The sequence below is a fragment of the Solea solea genome, chromosome 6 (assembly GCF_958295425.1).
Source record: "Solea solea chromosome 6, fSolSol10.1, whole genome shotgun sequence".
Taxonomy (NCBI): Eukaryota; Metazoa; Chordata; class Actinopteri; order Pleuronectiformes; family Soleidae; genus Solea; species Solea solea.
The window spans coordinates 23051702-23068364 of NC_081139.1; the positions used below are offsets into that span (position 1 = coordinate 23051702).

Consider the following 16663-nt stretch of genomic DNA (forward strand, 5'->3'; position numbering starts at 1 on the left):
CACATTTAATGATTTGCTTTAATGCAAATAATGTTTAGAGCTAATCATAATCATAAGTTTGTGTAAAGACAGTAAAGCAAATGTTCATTTTAATTTTAAACTAAAAAAACACTTTTGCTGTGATATTTCTGAGGGATGCAGGTTGATGTAAGGCATTTCCTGTGTACATGCATACATGTAAGTGTGTGACGTGCACCCATGGATAGGCATGTACCTTTATCCTTTGTGTACAAATACATTTCTTTCATTTCCAAACTATTGTTGGAGATACACAATGGAACAAGGTTAATCTTGTCAGTTTTATTTTCCGTAAAACAACTTTGTGGTGCTATTTTTGAGGGACAAAGGTTAATTTAACCGTGTAAAGCCTGACACATGAAAAAAAACCTTTATTAAACCTTTAACAAATTCCAAAAAAAAAAAAGATTGCCATATCATTTTGTTTATGAGATATTTTTTATTTATCATTTGATAATTTGGGCATTTTGGGCATTGTTTTGCTCACAACAATGTTCATTTTATTTATTTTTTAAATATATATTTTTTAAAGGAAATAATTGATCGTGTTGATAAGACATAGGTCTCAGAAACCTGTGTAGCTAATATGATACAAATTGTTTTTTTTTTAGGTTGTTTCCTGTGTAGTGTGTGATGTGCACATATAGGCAAGCATCTTTTTCCTTTATGTATGTTTACTTTTTTTTCCTTAGCATAATGTCTTGTTGATAATGTAGGACAGCCACGCTTCAGTCACTGCTGTGTGTACCTGTTTGACTCTGATACTGTGTGACGAGCCACAGCTTGAGAACCATGGACCTAATGTATTATCATTCTAAAAATATTGTAGTGTTTACTTAGAAAGGAGGTCATGGGCTAGTTTTTATTACAACTTCATAGTATAAGTGGAAGTGGTGTGCCCCATGAAATTGACTGGGGGGCCCCATGGGCCACGAGTTAGAGACCCCTGTTTTACAGCGTGTTGTCACTCTCCTTTGAGAAGAGCAAACATCTCGAAAGATAACTTTTCATGAACCCAGAGAAACAACCTGTGTGAGTATTGAGTAGAACACATCGCTTTATGTCAGCTGAGAATGGCACAGCACCCCCCTGTGCTCTCTCTCGCTCCATCTTAATCTAATTTTACTATACTAGTGTCTAAATGTATGTGAGGAAGAGGAGGATGATAATAAGTATTGGTGGTGTGAAAAGTCTGTCGCTGACTTTGCCTTGTGATACATGAAAGCTCAGTATTTTCTCAGGTGGTGCTTGGTTTAAAAAGTTTGAGAACCACTGATATCGAACATAAAAGATCTTCACACAGTAGGAGAAAGTTTGCCTGCAAGTGCTGCTGCTGCTGCTGCTGCTGCTGTGTCTGGTTTGAGTTAATGGGCATATAATATAACTGTATAGCTCAGCCCAACTAGTTTGTAGCCTGGAGGAAGCACAGTCACTGCTGACTGGAGTTTCCTGTCCAATAGCTGCAGCACACAAGTCAGTCAGTGGGAGTGAAGGGAGAGACACTCACTCACACACACACACACACACACACACGCACACACAGGACGGACACTGCTCATCTGGACAAGTTTGGAGGAGGAGGTGTGTTTGGACTGTGTTTGCAGCAGAACGCGAGTAACTCTGCAGTGAAGACACACACAGTGAAAAAAACACACCCCGAGAGTCTTTAACGACTCTGCCTGCAGAGACACTCACAACCATCTTCCCAAGCAACATCTGGTCTGCTGGAGGACGGGGCGAGAAACCGGAGAGAGAGAAACTTTGGAGGCGGAGAGAGAAAAGACTTTCTCCGCTGCAGGAAAAATGCTCTGAATTTGGGAAAGTGGGACACCTACATGACTCCGAGCAGAGTTTTGGTGCTCGCGTGAAGTGGCAAAAGTGGACGGGAAAGGTCGCGGAGGGCGAGAAGTCCAACTGGAGCGGTCAGAGAATGAATTAGCCCAAAGGTTTGGCTGCTCCGAGTCCCAGCCAGAGAGAAGGTGAGGACTTGTTGTTGTTGTTCTGCAATACTTTCAAACACATATGTATGTATATATGATAAAGTCGTCCTCGCGCTGGAGCTGGGCTCGGTGTGAGCGTGCAGGGACTCGTTTTGTGACAGCAGACCTGCAATAAAGGTAAACAGAAAACGCCCGTTAGTGGCAGAACAGTAACAATTAGTGGGATTGTGTTGCACATTTAAACGCGACTTTATTTTTAAGAGGTTAAACTTTGTTTTGTTTTTTAAAGACTGGCACATTTTTACGCGTCAGGGGTAATTCTCATTCTCTTCCTCTCCTAGAAACTTCTTCAAATGTTGAACTGTTCGACTTGTTACCGTTACTTCAGTGTGGACATTTGAATCAGTGAACGCAAATAATCTGTTTTTTTGTTTTGTTTTTTTTTTTTTTTTTTTTTAAATCAAAAACCTGACTTGTATCCTGTCATCAATTCCTTTGGTTGGCACTGAGTGAGGAGTGAGCCGCGGGAGCGCGCAAACAGCTGGCCAGCTGAGCTGCTTTGGCGAAGCAGGCGCGCGCCAAACACACTTTGGCACGTGACCCAGCCAGTAATGAAGTTATTTTGTCTTATCATAATAATAATAACCAGAACAATAATGATTATCATAATCACTTCGGCACTAGTTTTAGAGCCTTGATGAGGTCTTGACACAAAAGGTAGGTCAGAAATCAGAAATCAGAAATCAGAAACCTTTAATTGTCATTGCACGAAATTATAGCAGCAACCAAGTGTCAAGTACGTAAAAAAGTACAGGTAATAAAAAAAAAGCAACAATGTTCAGTGCAAAGGATATAAAATAGATAAATAGGTAGTATGTACAGTGTTGTTACAGGTGAGGAACACAAGATTTTCTGAAACTGAAAAATCTGCTCTCACTGGACGCTTTTGGAGGCACAAACATATGGCTGCAGATGTTCAGCTTTTAATGAATAATTAACTGTTGCTGTGAAAGACTTTGTGACTGAGTACATTTCAGTATTGTTCCACTGATTATCTCTAGAATGGCTGAGCGATGAGGCTGAAAACTTTATCACAATAAAAAGTTCCCAGTTCAATCGACAATATATCAATAACTGTTGTGCCACATAGATAAAGACGTATGCTTCACAGAGAGAACATTGAAGAAACCAGTTTTTGCAAATTTGAGGCACAACAGATGTGCCGTGATTGCAGCGTGCATCTTTATCATGTCCTTATCACATTCTGGTTCTCTTACAGTGACATTACATGATGAAAATATTTTGTACTGCAATATTTAATGGTTGTATGAACAACTAAACAGTGAAATTATTGGATGTGAAGAAATGTCCCTATGATTCTGTGAGTTAGGTTTGTTTAAGAACATATAAATGCAAAATGTTTTCAATGTTTACTAATAGGTGGTGAACATGTTGAAACATCAAAGTTCTGCAACTAGTGCCAAACATACATGTGAGGTTTATATCAGGATTTAATAAGGTTTAATAAGGATAATATCAAGTAAAGTTACATGATATTATCATCTTACTACTTGTTATGCTCTGTTTTACATATAGTTGTTTTAAAGTTACACATACAATGTTGTCTGACTGTTGCAGGGGCTCATTAACTCAAATATTGAAATCAATTCATTTATTTTTATGCAAATTCAAGATCAAGGTAGTTTGTCGTCATTGTTACCTGCACTTCCACACAGACACTAGTGAAATAACGTTCCCCTAGCATGAACTATGTGCATAAATAATAGAGAAAACGATTGTAATAAGAGCATATAAACATACATACACAAATGTTCACCCAGTAGCAACAAAACAATATTGAGATGAGGTGCAACAGAAGTATAGAATATAAGGTGCAAACAGTTTTTGAATGCCTTAGGCCTTTCACTCTGCACATTTGTTTTGCTTTGGCAATACTGTGCCTTTTTATTTAGTTTAACTGTTGATTGAATGATTCATCATGATTTTCCCCCACTGAATCATCTAGAATAAAGTGTTTTATGTACGTAAACACAACTGTTGTTGTTATTACTCGCAAAAAAAACCACAGGGTTAAAGAGTTTAAACACTATTAATTGAAGGAGGGCCATGATTAGGAATTTCCGTTGTGATGCCGATGTTTTCATCCAAGCAGCACGCCAGACCAATCGCTTCCTTTTGTGATTTGTAGAATAGCTGAAAGGGATTCATGCTGGTTCAAGTCATGAATGACTTCACCTCTGCCAATGAAACGCAGCCTGTTGGCTCGTTGCTCAGTTTGAAAGACTTCATGTCAACATAATGCAAACATTTCTCCTCCCTCTCTCTCTCTCTCTGGTTCAGACTCACTCCTTGGCCCCTCCACCTCCTCCCATAAGAGCCAGGCCGACGTCCATGGATGAGGAGAGGAGCGCTCCTGCCATCTCCCCAGAGACACCTGACGATGGGGACCCCAGTTTACCATTACCACAACCAAGTTCGCACAGAACCTCCTCCACAGTGAGAGTAGACACCTGCCCAAACCCTAAGCCATGTCCCTGCGAAGGTAAGAAACAGGTTTACAGCAAAGACAGAGTCAAACATACTCTGCTGCGTTGAGGTTTGAGTTATATGCCGACTGGCTAGGACATGGTTTGTGTTCACCGGAGAATACAAGCCGTGAATAGAGGAAGGGAGGGGGAGCATCAAAAAATATAAATATAAAAAATATGTTGTTTGTTGATTTTGAGGATAAAACAAACACCATGGATCTCTATGACATTGTTTCAGTGGTCAATAGTTTGTATCTTTAACTTCAGTCCCTTCAGCCAATAGATCTTTCAATCGATCCAAATGAAGAAATATGACAATCAGTGCTGTCCCAAATTGTTGAAATTAAGGTTTAGCACAAGCATTTATGGTTAATGGCCAGAAAATGAATGCATGTCGTAGTGTTGCATCAGAAATGTTCAATCATGCCAAAAATCAAGCAAGCGGAAAAGAAACGACCGCGTTTGTGTTTCCACTAATGCCGGAGCCGAAACTGACTAAAACCTGGTTGCACTGGAGTCATTTGACCTGGGAGTGAATGCCGATTAAACGCATTCCCACTGGTCAAAAACCCATTTCAAGTTTAATGGGTTTTTTTTGACCAGTGGGACTGGGGTAAAAATAACAGACTCTACAAACAGATGTGCCATGAGTCTGAACAGGCCCTGAATATGCTGACTTTTATAACCTCAGACACCAAGATCTATTAAACCTCCTTTGTTGTTGTAGTTGTTTTTTTGCAGTGTATGTGTGTGTGTTTTTAAGTCGTTTAACTGATTTAACAGATCAATCGTTCATTTGGAAAAAACTAGTGGATTAGTGCTGGGTGCAACATTCTCCCTGAGCTCTATCATCCATGTGAAGCTTATTATGATTACATTCTGGTTATGTTTGTGAATGTATGAAATTATATCTTTAGTTTTTGTCCAATCTATAGCAGATCTGCTTCCTCTGAATACAATACCCCTCAGTAGTCTTAAGAGACTGTTGTTTAAACATTTGTAATTGATAATCGCAAACGTTAAACTCAGAGACTCTGACTAAATCCTGGAAATGTCGCAGTGATTCACTAGGTCAGAGGGCTTCTCGTTGACAGACTCAACAGTTGTGTCTTGAGGTGATTAAAGGTTAGCCTCTGTGGGGGACCGGCCTCCATGGATGAGCTAAAGGACGGGGACCGATTCGGCTTTGTGGAGCGCTCAGAGGCTGCAATGGGACTCTTGGGGATTTGGGATTGAACCTATGACCCTGCTCTTTGTGCGATTAGTCATGGTGAGGGTTGACTGACACTGAGGGGGGAAGAGGAGAATGTGGAGCGATTTAGGGGCAGCACTTTGTCCAAATGACTCATCCAGGATCAGCATAAATGCTTTGAATTTGCTCAAGCTTCAGCAAGAAATACAGTGCTGATTGTAGATCAGAGTGCAGGTCCTATGCGGTAATTATTGTGGGTGTGGTTACCCGTTAGGGAAGTGTGCAGAGATCTAAGTGCCTTGTTGGCATGGGAACCTGCCACAAAAATCTTCAATGGTTGATGGAGTTCTTTTATTTGTTTCTCCTGTTTTTGGTTAGTTTTTAAAGGGCAAGTCTTAACCAAATCTGACGTTACTAATATGCTGAATGTGCTAAAATATGGAATCCACTCACATACATCTCTCTTCTCTGCTCCTTTGCAGTTTATTGTGACGGATGTAAGCGCAGCGTCAGATTTAATTTGAAATGCCTCAGTGAAGTGTTTGTGTTATTAAACAGTAAGATGGTGTCTGAACATGTTCTCGTGGCTGCGCTGACTGTACCTGTGCTCAACGCCAGCACAAAATATAACTGTGGCTTCTCTCACTAAAGTTAGACTGCCTGTCTGGTCAGCTGGTCACGTGTGTGTGTGTGTGTGTGTACTGAGAGTATGTAGGTGAGTCAGGGTGGAGAGGTGGGCAACAAGGCCCTGCTTTCAGCACTCTGTTTCACCCCACCCCCCACACACCCATTCCTCATCCCACAGACTGCAGGACTTTGAGACAACACGCTGGCACATACTGTAGATCTATCTGAGGCTTGAAACAAATTCTGTGCATGGATGCATTATCAGAACTCGATAACATTATTGTGGGTGTGGTTATTTCCCTGTTCTAAAAGTAGAACTATGCAGTATTTTTACGCTAATTTAACAGCTCCAGAGTCATGGTGATGGTTAAATGGCTTGTTGCAGGGAGATTGGGGGCTGTCTCCACTCCCCCTACTGAGTGTTAGCAAAATAACAGCCTTGCAAGATCAGGGCTGCTGACCCGGAGTCTGACGTGAAACACAAATTGCTTTACGACAATACTAACACCCTAGCTAGGTACGGGCTATGAGATCGAGGCAGCATTAACCTTATTTCAGATGCTCATGGCAGTCGGCAAAACAGAAGCAGACAAAACCATTGTCTGAGGAAGCGACAAAGAGCAAAGGACTGTCTGACCGAGCGCGGCGCTAGAGAGGATTAAAAACACTGGCATGCAAAATGGACGCCAACCAGCGTGGACATGGCTCCACGACTTGTGTTCGCGGCTCCGTTGAAAACAAATGCACATGGCAAGAAGAGGGGAAGGGAGGGGAGAGCGTCAGTGGTGAGGATAACGTGGTAGACAATGGATGGATGGATGTTTACGCCGGTGTCATGAAATGACTTTTAACTTTTTAAATACAAACAAATGAGTTCACACCATGCCGATTTAGCCTGTCAGCTCCACACGAGCTCTCAGTAAAGACATGTTTAGGTCTTTACACGCTATAACACAATAAGCTGTAATAATTGTAAGTCATTTCATTTGACCTCATTTAGCCTTACACTGTGCTGAGAGTGTGTGGAGCTTTGTTTTATAACAGCAAACCAGTAGTGAATGAAATATACATCCCATAAATCAGGTTTTAAGTCGACACAGAGCTTCAGTACTGCTTGCCAGGAGAGTGAACTTGATGTTTTTCACATTAATCAAAGAAAAAAAAAAAGAGCTGTTATTTTTTAAAGTCAACATATGAGTCACTATCATCTATGTTTGCTGGCACGCAGCTGTTGGTGTGCATGTCTGCAGGGAAGTAAAACTGAAGCCTGCGTCTGCACTGCTGCCAACAACTCTGTGTCACAGAGGCCTTCAACGGGACCTCTGCTCTGCTCAGTCATTACATTACAACACCATGAGTGCTGGTGTTTGTGTGTGTGTGTGTGTGTTTGTGTGTGTGTGTCACCTCTTTGGAACCTTTTGTGGCATAAACACTGACCTTGTCAGAACCAGTAGTCCTTTAAAACCTGTGGTTAGGTTACGTGTAGAATTACACATTAACTGGTTATGGTTAAGGTTGAGGATAAGGCTTTGTTTAGGCTGTGAAAATGAATGGAAGTAAATGCAGTGTCCTAAGACGAATAGCTGTGCCAATCTGTGTGTGTGTTGACAGATTTGTGCCTGTCTTGCTGTTGTGAGTGTGGCTCTCACTCGGGCATTAAGATGCAATGAGGCTGTCTGTTTATACAGGAGCCTCCTACCACCACATGCGAGCTGGACTCTCTCATCGTCTTTCACCACTGGCAGCTCTCGCACTCTATTTTTTCTCTCACCTCGATCTTCATGACCACTTCTCAGCCCTCGTGTCTGTCTGCCTCTCTCTCTCTCTCTCGCTCTCTCTCTCTCTCTCTCCCATTGTCTCTAGACTCAACTGTAGTTTCTTTTTAGAAAAAAAAAAAAAGTTTAAAAAGTTTTTCAGAATTGTTCTAAAATGACTCTATCTTGAGTTGTTCATCACGCCATTGTTACAGTTGTAAGAGAATATTGTTATTGTGATACTGTATTCATTCTTTGAAGCTCTGTATTGATATATCAGGATTTGTGTTGGATTTAAGCCTCTGACCATTACTTGGCTACAGGCTTTCGGCATTTTACTCTCTGCTCCTTTTTCCTCTCCTCTCACTAGTTTAGGAAAACTTAAAATTCTTTATGAATATAACGTTTTTCTATTTTGGTGGGGAGAAATTGTAAGCTTGTCACCCCATGTATTGTATTGCCAGATTATTGCCAATACACAGCCTTAGCCATGAGGAGAACTATGGATGGCTGTTGCTAATCAGGTAATTCTGCAAGTTGAAATCCAGACTGAATAATATGATATCCGTATGCTAATTTGTATGCAAATCCGTTGCTAAATATAGCTAATCTTTATCATTCTTTCCATTCTAAATGTGTGAGCGGTGCTGTTTCCTTTCGTACAGGAAAAGGGCCAAAACAGAGGAGCAGCTAGAGGAGACTAGCCAAGAAATAGTCAAGCAAATAACCCAAAACCCCATCTCCAAAACTGTCAAAACTGTGCTTACAGTATTTCTACTGACCCTGAGTTTGGTCAGATAATTACAGTTGGATATTTTCGATATTTGGACAAAATTGCTCCACTGTTCTCTCTGATTGTGTCGCCTCTATGTGTAATGTGTAATCTTTGTGTGTTTAAATATCAAATGACAATAACGTATTCATCCTTGTAATCACCAATGTAAATGTATCTCTCTCACACAGTCTAAAGTACAAAGTACATTCTCTCTCTCTATTTCTCAATTTCAATCTCAAAATGTGTTTTATTGGATTATTGGTTAGCGCTGTTGCCTTGCAGTAAAAAGATCCGGGTTCGGAGCCCGGTCAGAACAAAGGCCCTTCCCACATGTTCGCATGTTTTCTTCGGGTCCTTTACTTTCCTCACACATGTCCAAAAACACGCAGAGATTATCTGGACAATCTAAATTGACAGTGTGAGAGTGAATGGTTGTGGGTCCTTTTGCCCTGTGTCAGCTGGGATTGGCACCAGCAGCCCCGCGACCCTCATGTGGAGGATAAAGCGGTGGAAAATGACGGACATTCACATGTATTGGAATCAATGACAATCAAAGAATCAAGCCAACAAGGCAACAAGCAAACAGCCATGGAAGTCGATGTTGTGTAGATACTAGCAATTGAATGTGGCACTAAGTTGGCAGCATATACTGCTCAAAGAATCAATGCTCATTCCCGCTCTGATTTGTTCTGTAATTTGGAGAAATATTTATTACAATTTTGGGAAGAATTCCTTTCTTATGTTTCTGTATTTTTCTATCAAGTTTGCTAAGTTGTGTAATTCTACACTTGACTAAGGAGCAGTTATCTGATGGTAGGCCAGGGCCTTATAACGGTGACAGCCTCCTTCTGTTTTATCACAGCTCCAGCATTTGATATTTAGTAATAAAGGATATTGGTTACTCCAGCTGCCGCTCTCTTTCTCCCGCTCTCGTTCTCACTTTGCTGCAGACTGTAGATGCAGATATTTGCCTACTTGTCCCTTTTTCGTCCTTGAGGTTTGTCGAGGCTTGTGTCTAATTTGGTTTCTCACAGAAATGGAAATAAACTCGCCGCTGTTTGAGGCATTTTTCGCAGCATATTTGAACGAAGAAAAAGAAAGCTTCTTTTTATTTTTACCCCTCACCACCTCGCAAGCATTCAAGGAACTTGCTGATTCTGCAGCTCCATGGCCCTTTTCTCTCTGTCATCAATTTCTTTCATGAGCACAGACTCCAGATTTTCATAGCCAGTGTCATCAGCTGTTGACAGATATTGTCAGCATGTGATTTAGGGAGTAAAATGTCCTGTTGAAACACTTGTGCACTTTACAGTTACTGCTGTCACAAATGTGAAAGCTCGCCCTCAGGTGAGCTGTTACTGTCTCAGTTTTTAGGTCTACAGTTGTGGCAGATACATATTATATGGCAGATGTACTGCATATGTAAAAAAAAGTTAATGTATGTTTTAGTGTTGAAGGGTCCAAATTAACTATATGGGAGCAAAACATTTATCGGTGCCCTATTTGTGTTAAACATACACTCAAATATTATCACTTTAAGCTTCCTGAAGTGTGCGTCAGAAGCATGTACACACACTCACTGTAGTTTGTGTCTCTCTGTGATGTCTGCCACTTTCTCTCTGAATATGAAATATCTTCTTATTTCCATCCATCTCTGTGTGCGTGTATCTGATATTGATGTCCACATTAAAAAGAACCCAGAACATTTCAGTCTCCTTGTCGTACAAGCAGCACTCATTTAACGAAGCAGCTGTATTTTCCCACGGACCAGAGACATTTCATAGACAAAGTAAGACAATTAAATTCCCTCTAAGCCTGTTCAACAGCAGACAGTTTTTGTCTTTAATGAGCTTACACTCAGTGCCTCATTCTCTCAGCAGCTATAATCTCTGAATTTGGACGTATTCCAGTAGTGCACTTTCACAGCCCCTCTGTGCAACGTGTGTATGTTTCTGTGGGTTCATTTTTGGCAGCGTTGCAACAAAACAACTGTTTCTTCTTTTCTTTCTCTTTGTGTGTTTGTGCATGTATGGACGCGTGCATTTTTTGTTGTTGCGAGATAGAGATAAGAAAGCACACGCACAACTGCTGTGGCTGTGCGCTCCTTTCTTTGAATTATGTTTCGTCCCGATCGGAATCTCAGTGCTCGTGTGTGGTTTCAATCAGTTCCGCTCATTACGCCGCAGAGCGCTACTACACTAACCGCTCCGCTGAACTTTGTTCTGCTCAGTTGCTCTTCTCTTTATTCTTTTCAAATCTCTTAGCTCTTATCTTTATGCTTTTAGAGATAAGTCAGCAGGGTGTGTGAGTATGTGTACACATTTCTTTCCTGTGTTTAAATAAATAAATCATAAAGTGAGGCTGCACCTGCAACAATCACAGTAGCAGAATTTATTCATTCATAAATGAGAATTGAGCAGGATGGATGTAGCTTTTGATTAATTATAAATCTTAAAACTATTGTTATCAATTAAAACTGTAATGTGTAACTTTTAAATATGAAATCCTGATTAGGCTCAGTATGATGGTGTTTATAATGTCAACCCCGTGCTGCACACAGGAAGTTATTAGTTTTATCTCAAGATAGGTAGAGGAAACAACAACATTGTGCTAATAAAGGAAGAGATGAGCCGATACAATACTGACCAGTATCACCGGGTTGAATATCGGACAGATAAAAATGTAAAATCCGATATTATCCTTAAAAATTCCTGTAAAAATGTAAATAAAAATCAGCCACAGCATTTTTAGGTCATTCATGTTGTGGGATGTTTAGTTCTTCTCTAAATGAAGAAGAATAATTGTTGCACAGTTGGAGAATGTGTCTTTGGCAGAGGTTTGTGATTTCTGTATCTGTATTGGACACAAAAAAGGGGTATCGTGCCATCCCTAACCAAGACAGCTGCAAGAGACTGAAAACACAGAGATGTACCCAAGAAAAGTTTCAGAAGTGAATTCTACTGCTCAAAAAGCTTGTTGTTCAGACATTTGACGGGATAAACTCTTTTCCCCCCCACGCACATTTTGCTACATTTTACACACTGTACCTTTAAGAGACTTCCTTTCATCTACACATGAGAAGTCTCTGCTCCTATAAATGTAGAAGGTGTAGAAACAGGTAAACTCAGCTCACCCACCTGAGTTTCCCCTCCTCAGAGATCATAGGCTACACTCTCCCTCAGGTGATTCAGGATATGTCACATGGTTCGGCTGCTTGTTTAACATGAATATTTGTGTACATGTGTTTGAGCGCGTGCCCTGTTTTATGCAAACCATTCCCCTATGCGATCCATATGTTTTTGCTTTAATGGTCGACTGTTTGTTTACTAGGAGACGTAAATTCCTCCGGATTGTTGCTTTATGGCGTCTGACATGTGCACTTGCACCAGACTACACTCTGGCGTGAACATACATGAACACATACTGTACATAATCAAGTGTGCACAAATCAACACACACATCTTCACTCACACATGTAAACACACAGGCCGATCTCCTCAGCAGCACTTGATTGCTCTGGTCTGATTTGAATTAGAGGCTCATCTTTCTCAGATCTCAGAAATGGCTCTGAGGTTGAGCGGTTTGGTGGTTTGATGCTGATGCCAACACAGTTGGTTGAAGGCCTGGTTGGATGGCATAGGGGGGATGTGTTTAGCTCCAACAATCGCGGTTTTGAACATTTACAGACGGAGAGCTTTTACTGAGTCACAAGACCTACATACTTTTTAACCCATAATACTCCACCAGCAGCAGAAATTGAAATGAGAATGCGTAACAGAGGGTGTTCAGCTGACCAGATGATTGAACACACAGTGTCATACAAATATTCACTATTGAAGAGTCACTTGACCACAGAGGGCAGAGATGTCCTGTCCTGCTAATTTAGCGTTGGTCATCTGATGGAGTCTATGTGAAATGGTTCTTGTAAAGTCATGGGACTTAACACTGGAGAAGTCTCTTCCTCCCCCAAAAGTTTGTTTACACTGGGATTTCATGTGACTTCAATAATGGCACAATAACCCCCAAAAGCAGTTTCAGTGGAGAGCAAAACAAGATGAGGGCGAGGATGAGTATGACCAATGAATGGCATCCAAAATGCTGTTTTTTTTCAAAATTCAAATTACATGAATTGATGTCAGTATTTTCAGAAAAATGCCAGATGTCTGAACTCGTTAAGGTCAACTGTTAACCAATGAGCACATTGGGATTTATGAATTATTTATCATTCTGAGTCTTTTGATACAAATGATAGCATCTGCACAGAGCAGTGGGGGATTATGAGTATATAAGACCATTTTTGAAGGGTTAGGGTTAGATGTAATGCTGTGTTTCCATCACGGTACAGTTTGGTCCAGTATGGTGTGAATGGTAAAGCCCTGGGTCAGGCCTCTGTTACGACTGAGAACAGTACCTTTAACATGGTAGTTGTGGTGTGGGCCGTTGATTTGATACTGTATGTAGCTACGAGATACGTAATGTGAGACGACAACGAATGATGATATCGAATGCAACACAACAGACAACAATGGAGGACGTCCAACAGATCTTTTTTTCTCTTGCTCAGTTTGTGCCTGTTTTTCTCAACAAGACTTCAAGCTTTGTATGACAATCGACTGCGGGTGTTAAAGAAACACCGGTCACAAGTGACATTTTCTGTCGCACAATCAGCTGACTGCTCCACCCTGACCGTACTGTACCATTTTACTCTGGTGCCCCAAGGGAAGGCCAAAAAATGGAGCAGTAGAGGCTGGTACTTTGGTATTTTGGTACTATTCCTAATGGAAATGCAAAAAATGCGTACCGTACTATGCTAAACCAATTAGATATACAAGACAGTGGTGAGACCAGCGATGCTGTATGGCCTAGAGACAGAGGCACTGAGGAAAAGACAGGACGCAGAGCTGGAGGTAGCAGAGATGAAGATGTTGAGGTTCTCTTTGGGAGTGACGAAGATGGATAGGATCAGGAATGAGTCAATCAAAGGAACACCACATGTCAGATGTTTTGGAGATAAGGTCAGAGAGGCCAGAATGAGATGGTTTGGTCATGTACAGAGGAGGGATAGTGAGTATATTGGTAGAAGGATGCTGGGGTTGGAACTGCCGGGCAGGAGGTCTAGAGGAAGACCAAAGAGAAGGTTTATGGATGTAGTGAAAGAGGACATGAAGTTAGATGGTGTGAGAGAGATGGATACAGAGAACAGGGTGAGATGGAGGAGGTTGATTCACTGTGGCGACCCCTGAAGGCAGCAGCCGAAAGGAAAAGAAGAAGTACTGTACTAAACCAAACTGTTCCACTCCATGGAAACACAGCTTAAAAGGCAGCTTATCAGGCAACTGATGCAGTTGTTTTACATCTTTTTAACTACAAAAACACATTTGTGTTGAGGCATTTACCCCTATAGCCATAACCAGCCATTCACATAATGCTCCAAATAACTAACACTACTTCACGCTCATTAAAAAGAAATAAACAGCACAAAACATGACTCAGTTAAAAGGCAGTTGCTGCTTTAATCGTATCAGATTTGAAGTTTGTCTTTTTCCATTAACCCATCCAGTGATTTTTTTTACCAACTTTATCAACTGATACTGATACGGGTAATTTTATCGGTTTATTCTTAACCTGGTAACCTGAATAGACATTATCCACATTATTTTAGTAAACATTTAATGGGTGGTGACACATACAGTACATCACATTGGTTTTGGCTGGCTGACTTATAAATGCACGCTTCTTGCTTGTCTTTGCTTCGTGTTTTACAAATCCATTTTAAAGAAGTCAAATGAGAATGGATGGGTGACCATATAATAATGGATAGGCATGTGCACTGACATACGTACTCTGTAATATACACATATCTCCAGACTAGAAATTTGGCAGTATGAGGAGCTAGGGTTCTTAGTCGTCTTTCATATCTGAAGCAGGCTGATTGAGACTAATGGATACAACATGGGCTTCAGAAATGGCTTCCACATGCAAGTGTGAGTGTGTGTGTGTGTGTGTGTGGAGAGAAAGAGACACTGTTATCCTCAAAGTATATGAGTTTTATGTGTGTGTTTATGTGCAGATATTCATGTGTGGTTTTTGTTTACCGCTGGCTAATACAATAGACAAGCAGGAAGGACTTCCTATTCCTTCAGGTCCTGTTTATGTCTTTTTAAACACACTCACAAATCCTGCTTCCCATGAACAAAACCAAATAGATGCTGAAGACATTATCCCTCTTCATCACGGTGAAACCACCTGACGCAACAATGTTATTGAGCCAAGTAGTTGTGGTTCTTTTTTCATCTTGGTTTGTTGTTGTCGTCCATTTGAGCTACTCAATCTAATCTAATTTTCAGTTACACTAATCTTTCAGCATTAGTGTAACTGTTAAATGCTTAACTTCAGTATCATTGTATCCAAAAGGCATGTGATGGTGTGCAGGATTGTGTTTTTTTTTGCATTCAGTGAGATTATCTGATGAAGAGTTAAACGTGTAGTGCATAATATCAAATATTAACGAATGTCAGTTGCAGTTCTACTGCTCAAAAAACCTGACCGTCAGCAGTTTGACAGGGTAAACACGTCTTAATTTCAAAAATTTAACACATTACAGACCTTGTATGTGATTTGACAGCAACTAATCAATCACAACAGCAGGTGTGAGGTCTCATGAATGTCAGTCACTGCGTCACCACAGTGTTTCGAGCTCAGCTATCTCCCAACCTTTGGTGACAGCGATTCAGAGACAGACATTGCATTTGACTATTATGTAAGTTATGCTGTAATTATTCTTCAGTGTGGTTGGCATTATTTTCTTTGTGCTCTTCTTTGTGTTTGCAGTAGTTATTGTAGGCTGTTTTTACTGAGTTGCCTTTCAAAGCAGTGGCGCAGTGGCACAGTGTTTAGAGCTTTTGGCTTTTATTTTGAAGGGTATAAGATCAGATGTGTTTGCTGTGTGATGCATAGAGCGTTTACTGTGTGAAGCAATGAACAGTTGCCTTCTGTTCCAATGACGGAATCTCAGTGTTAATAGTGTCTGGTGCAGTGCATATAGCATAATTTTGCTATTAAGTGTAGTATCGCGGCACTTTTGCAAGTTGTTTCCGTGTGCATGATAATATAATGATGATATTTCTGTATTTTCCATCTGGCAACACTGCCACCCGTTCATGTACTACAGAGTTATACCATGTGCTGCTGCTGTATACACACAAATGCTCCCTCACTCACGTTGTCCCTAGTCACAGTGGCTCTGACCAACCCTTCATCTGACCTCGAAATTTCGTTGTGCAATTTCGGTTGTATGATGACAATAAAGATCCATTCCTTCCCTTCCTTCCCTTTTTGACAGAGCTCATTTTCATTTTACGTTGTCTTTGTTCACAAGGACAAAATCATAACATCAACAACAAAAAATTCAAAGGTTGCCTACTGTGGCTTTAACTCTGGCGCCGCTCGTTGGTTTTATGTTTAAATCGCCGTAAGTTACGTGTTTGATTCTCCTCATGTGATAATGAATGAAGCAAGATGCCAAGCATGCCAGTCCAAACAAGCACTAAAGAGCTGTGCAGGCATGCTGAGTCTACCAACATATTGGTAGACTCAGCACTCACAAAATTATTGTGATGAATTTCTCCCTGAAAGAAAGCATCTCTTCCATTTTGCATCTTTGTTTTCACTTCCCTCTCTGTTCCCAAATCACTCTGTGCCTTTGCAGTGTGACATTATGCATTAGCTGTAAAAGTGGGGATTAATCATGAGAGTTATACTCAATATCTGAAGGAATTTATCTCAAAGTGTGGATGTGAACTGGAGAT

General features: G+C 40.8%; 1 protein-coding gene across 1 annotated transcript in view; it reads left to right on the forward strand.

Annotated features, from left to right (window-relative positions):
- Nucleotides 1-1364: 1364 nt before the first annotated feature.
- Nucleotides 1365-16663, forward strand: part of mdfi (MyoD family inhibitor) — a 32757-nt gene continuing 17458 nt past the window's right edge. The window contains exons 1-2 of the mRNA XM_058632555.1: nt 1365-1997; nt 4320-4521. Coding sequence (XP_058488538.1) covers nt 4371-4521 — 151 coding nt within the window. The 5' untranslated portion in view covers nt 1365-1997; nt 4320-4370. The remainder of the gene's footprint in view (nt 1998-4319; nt 4522-16663) is intronic.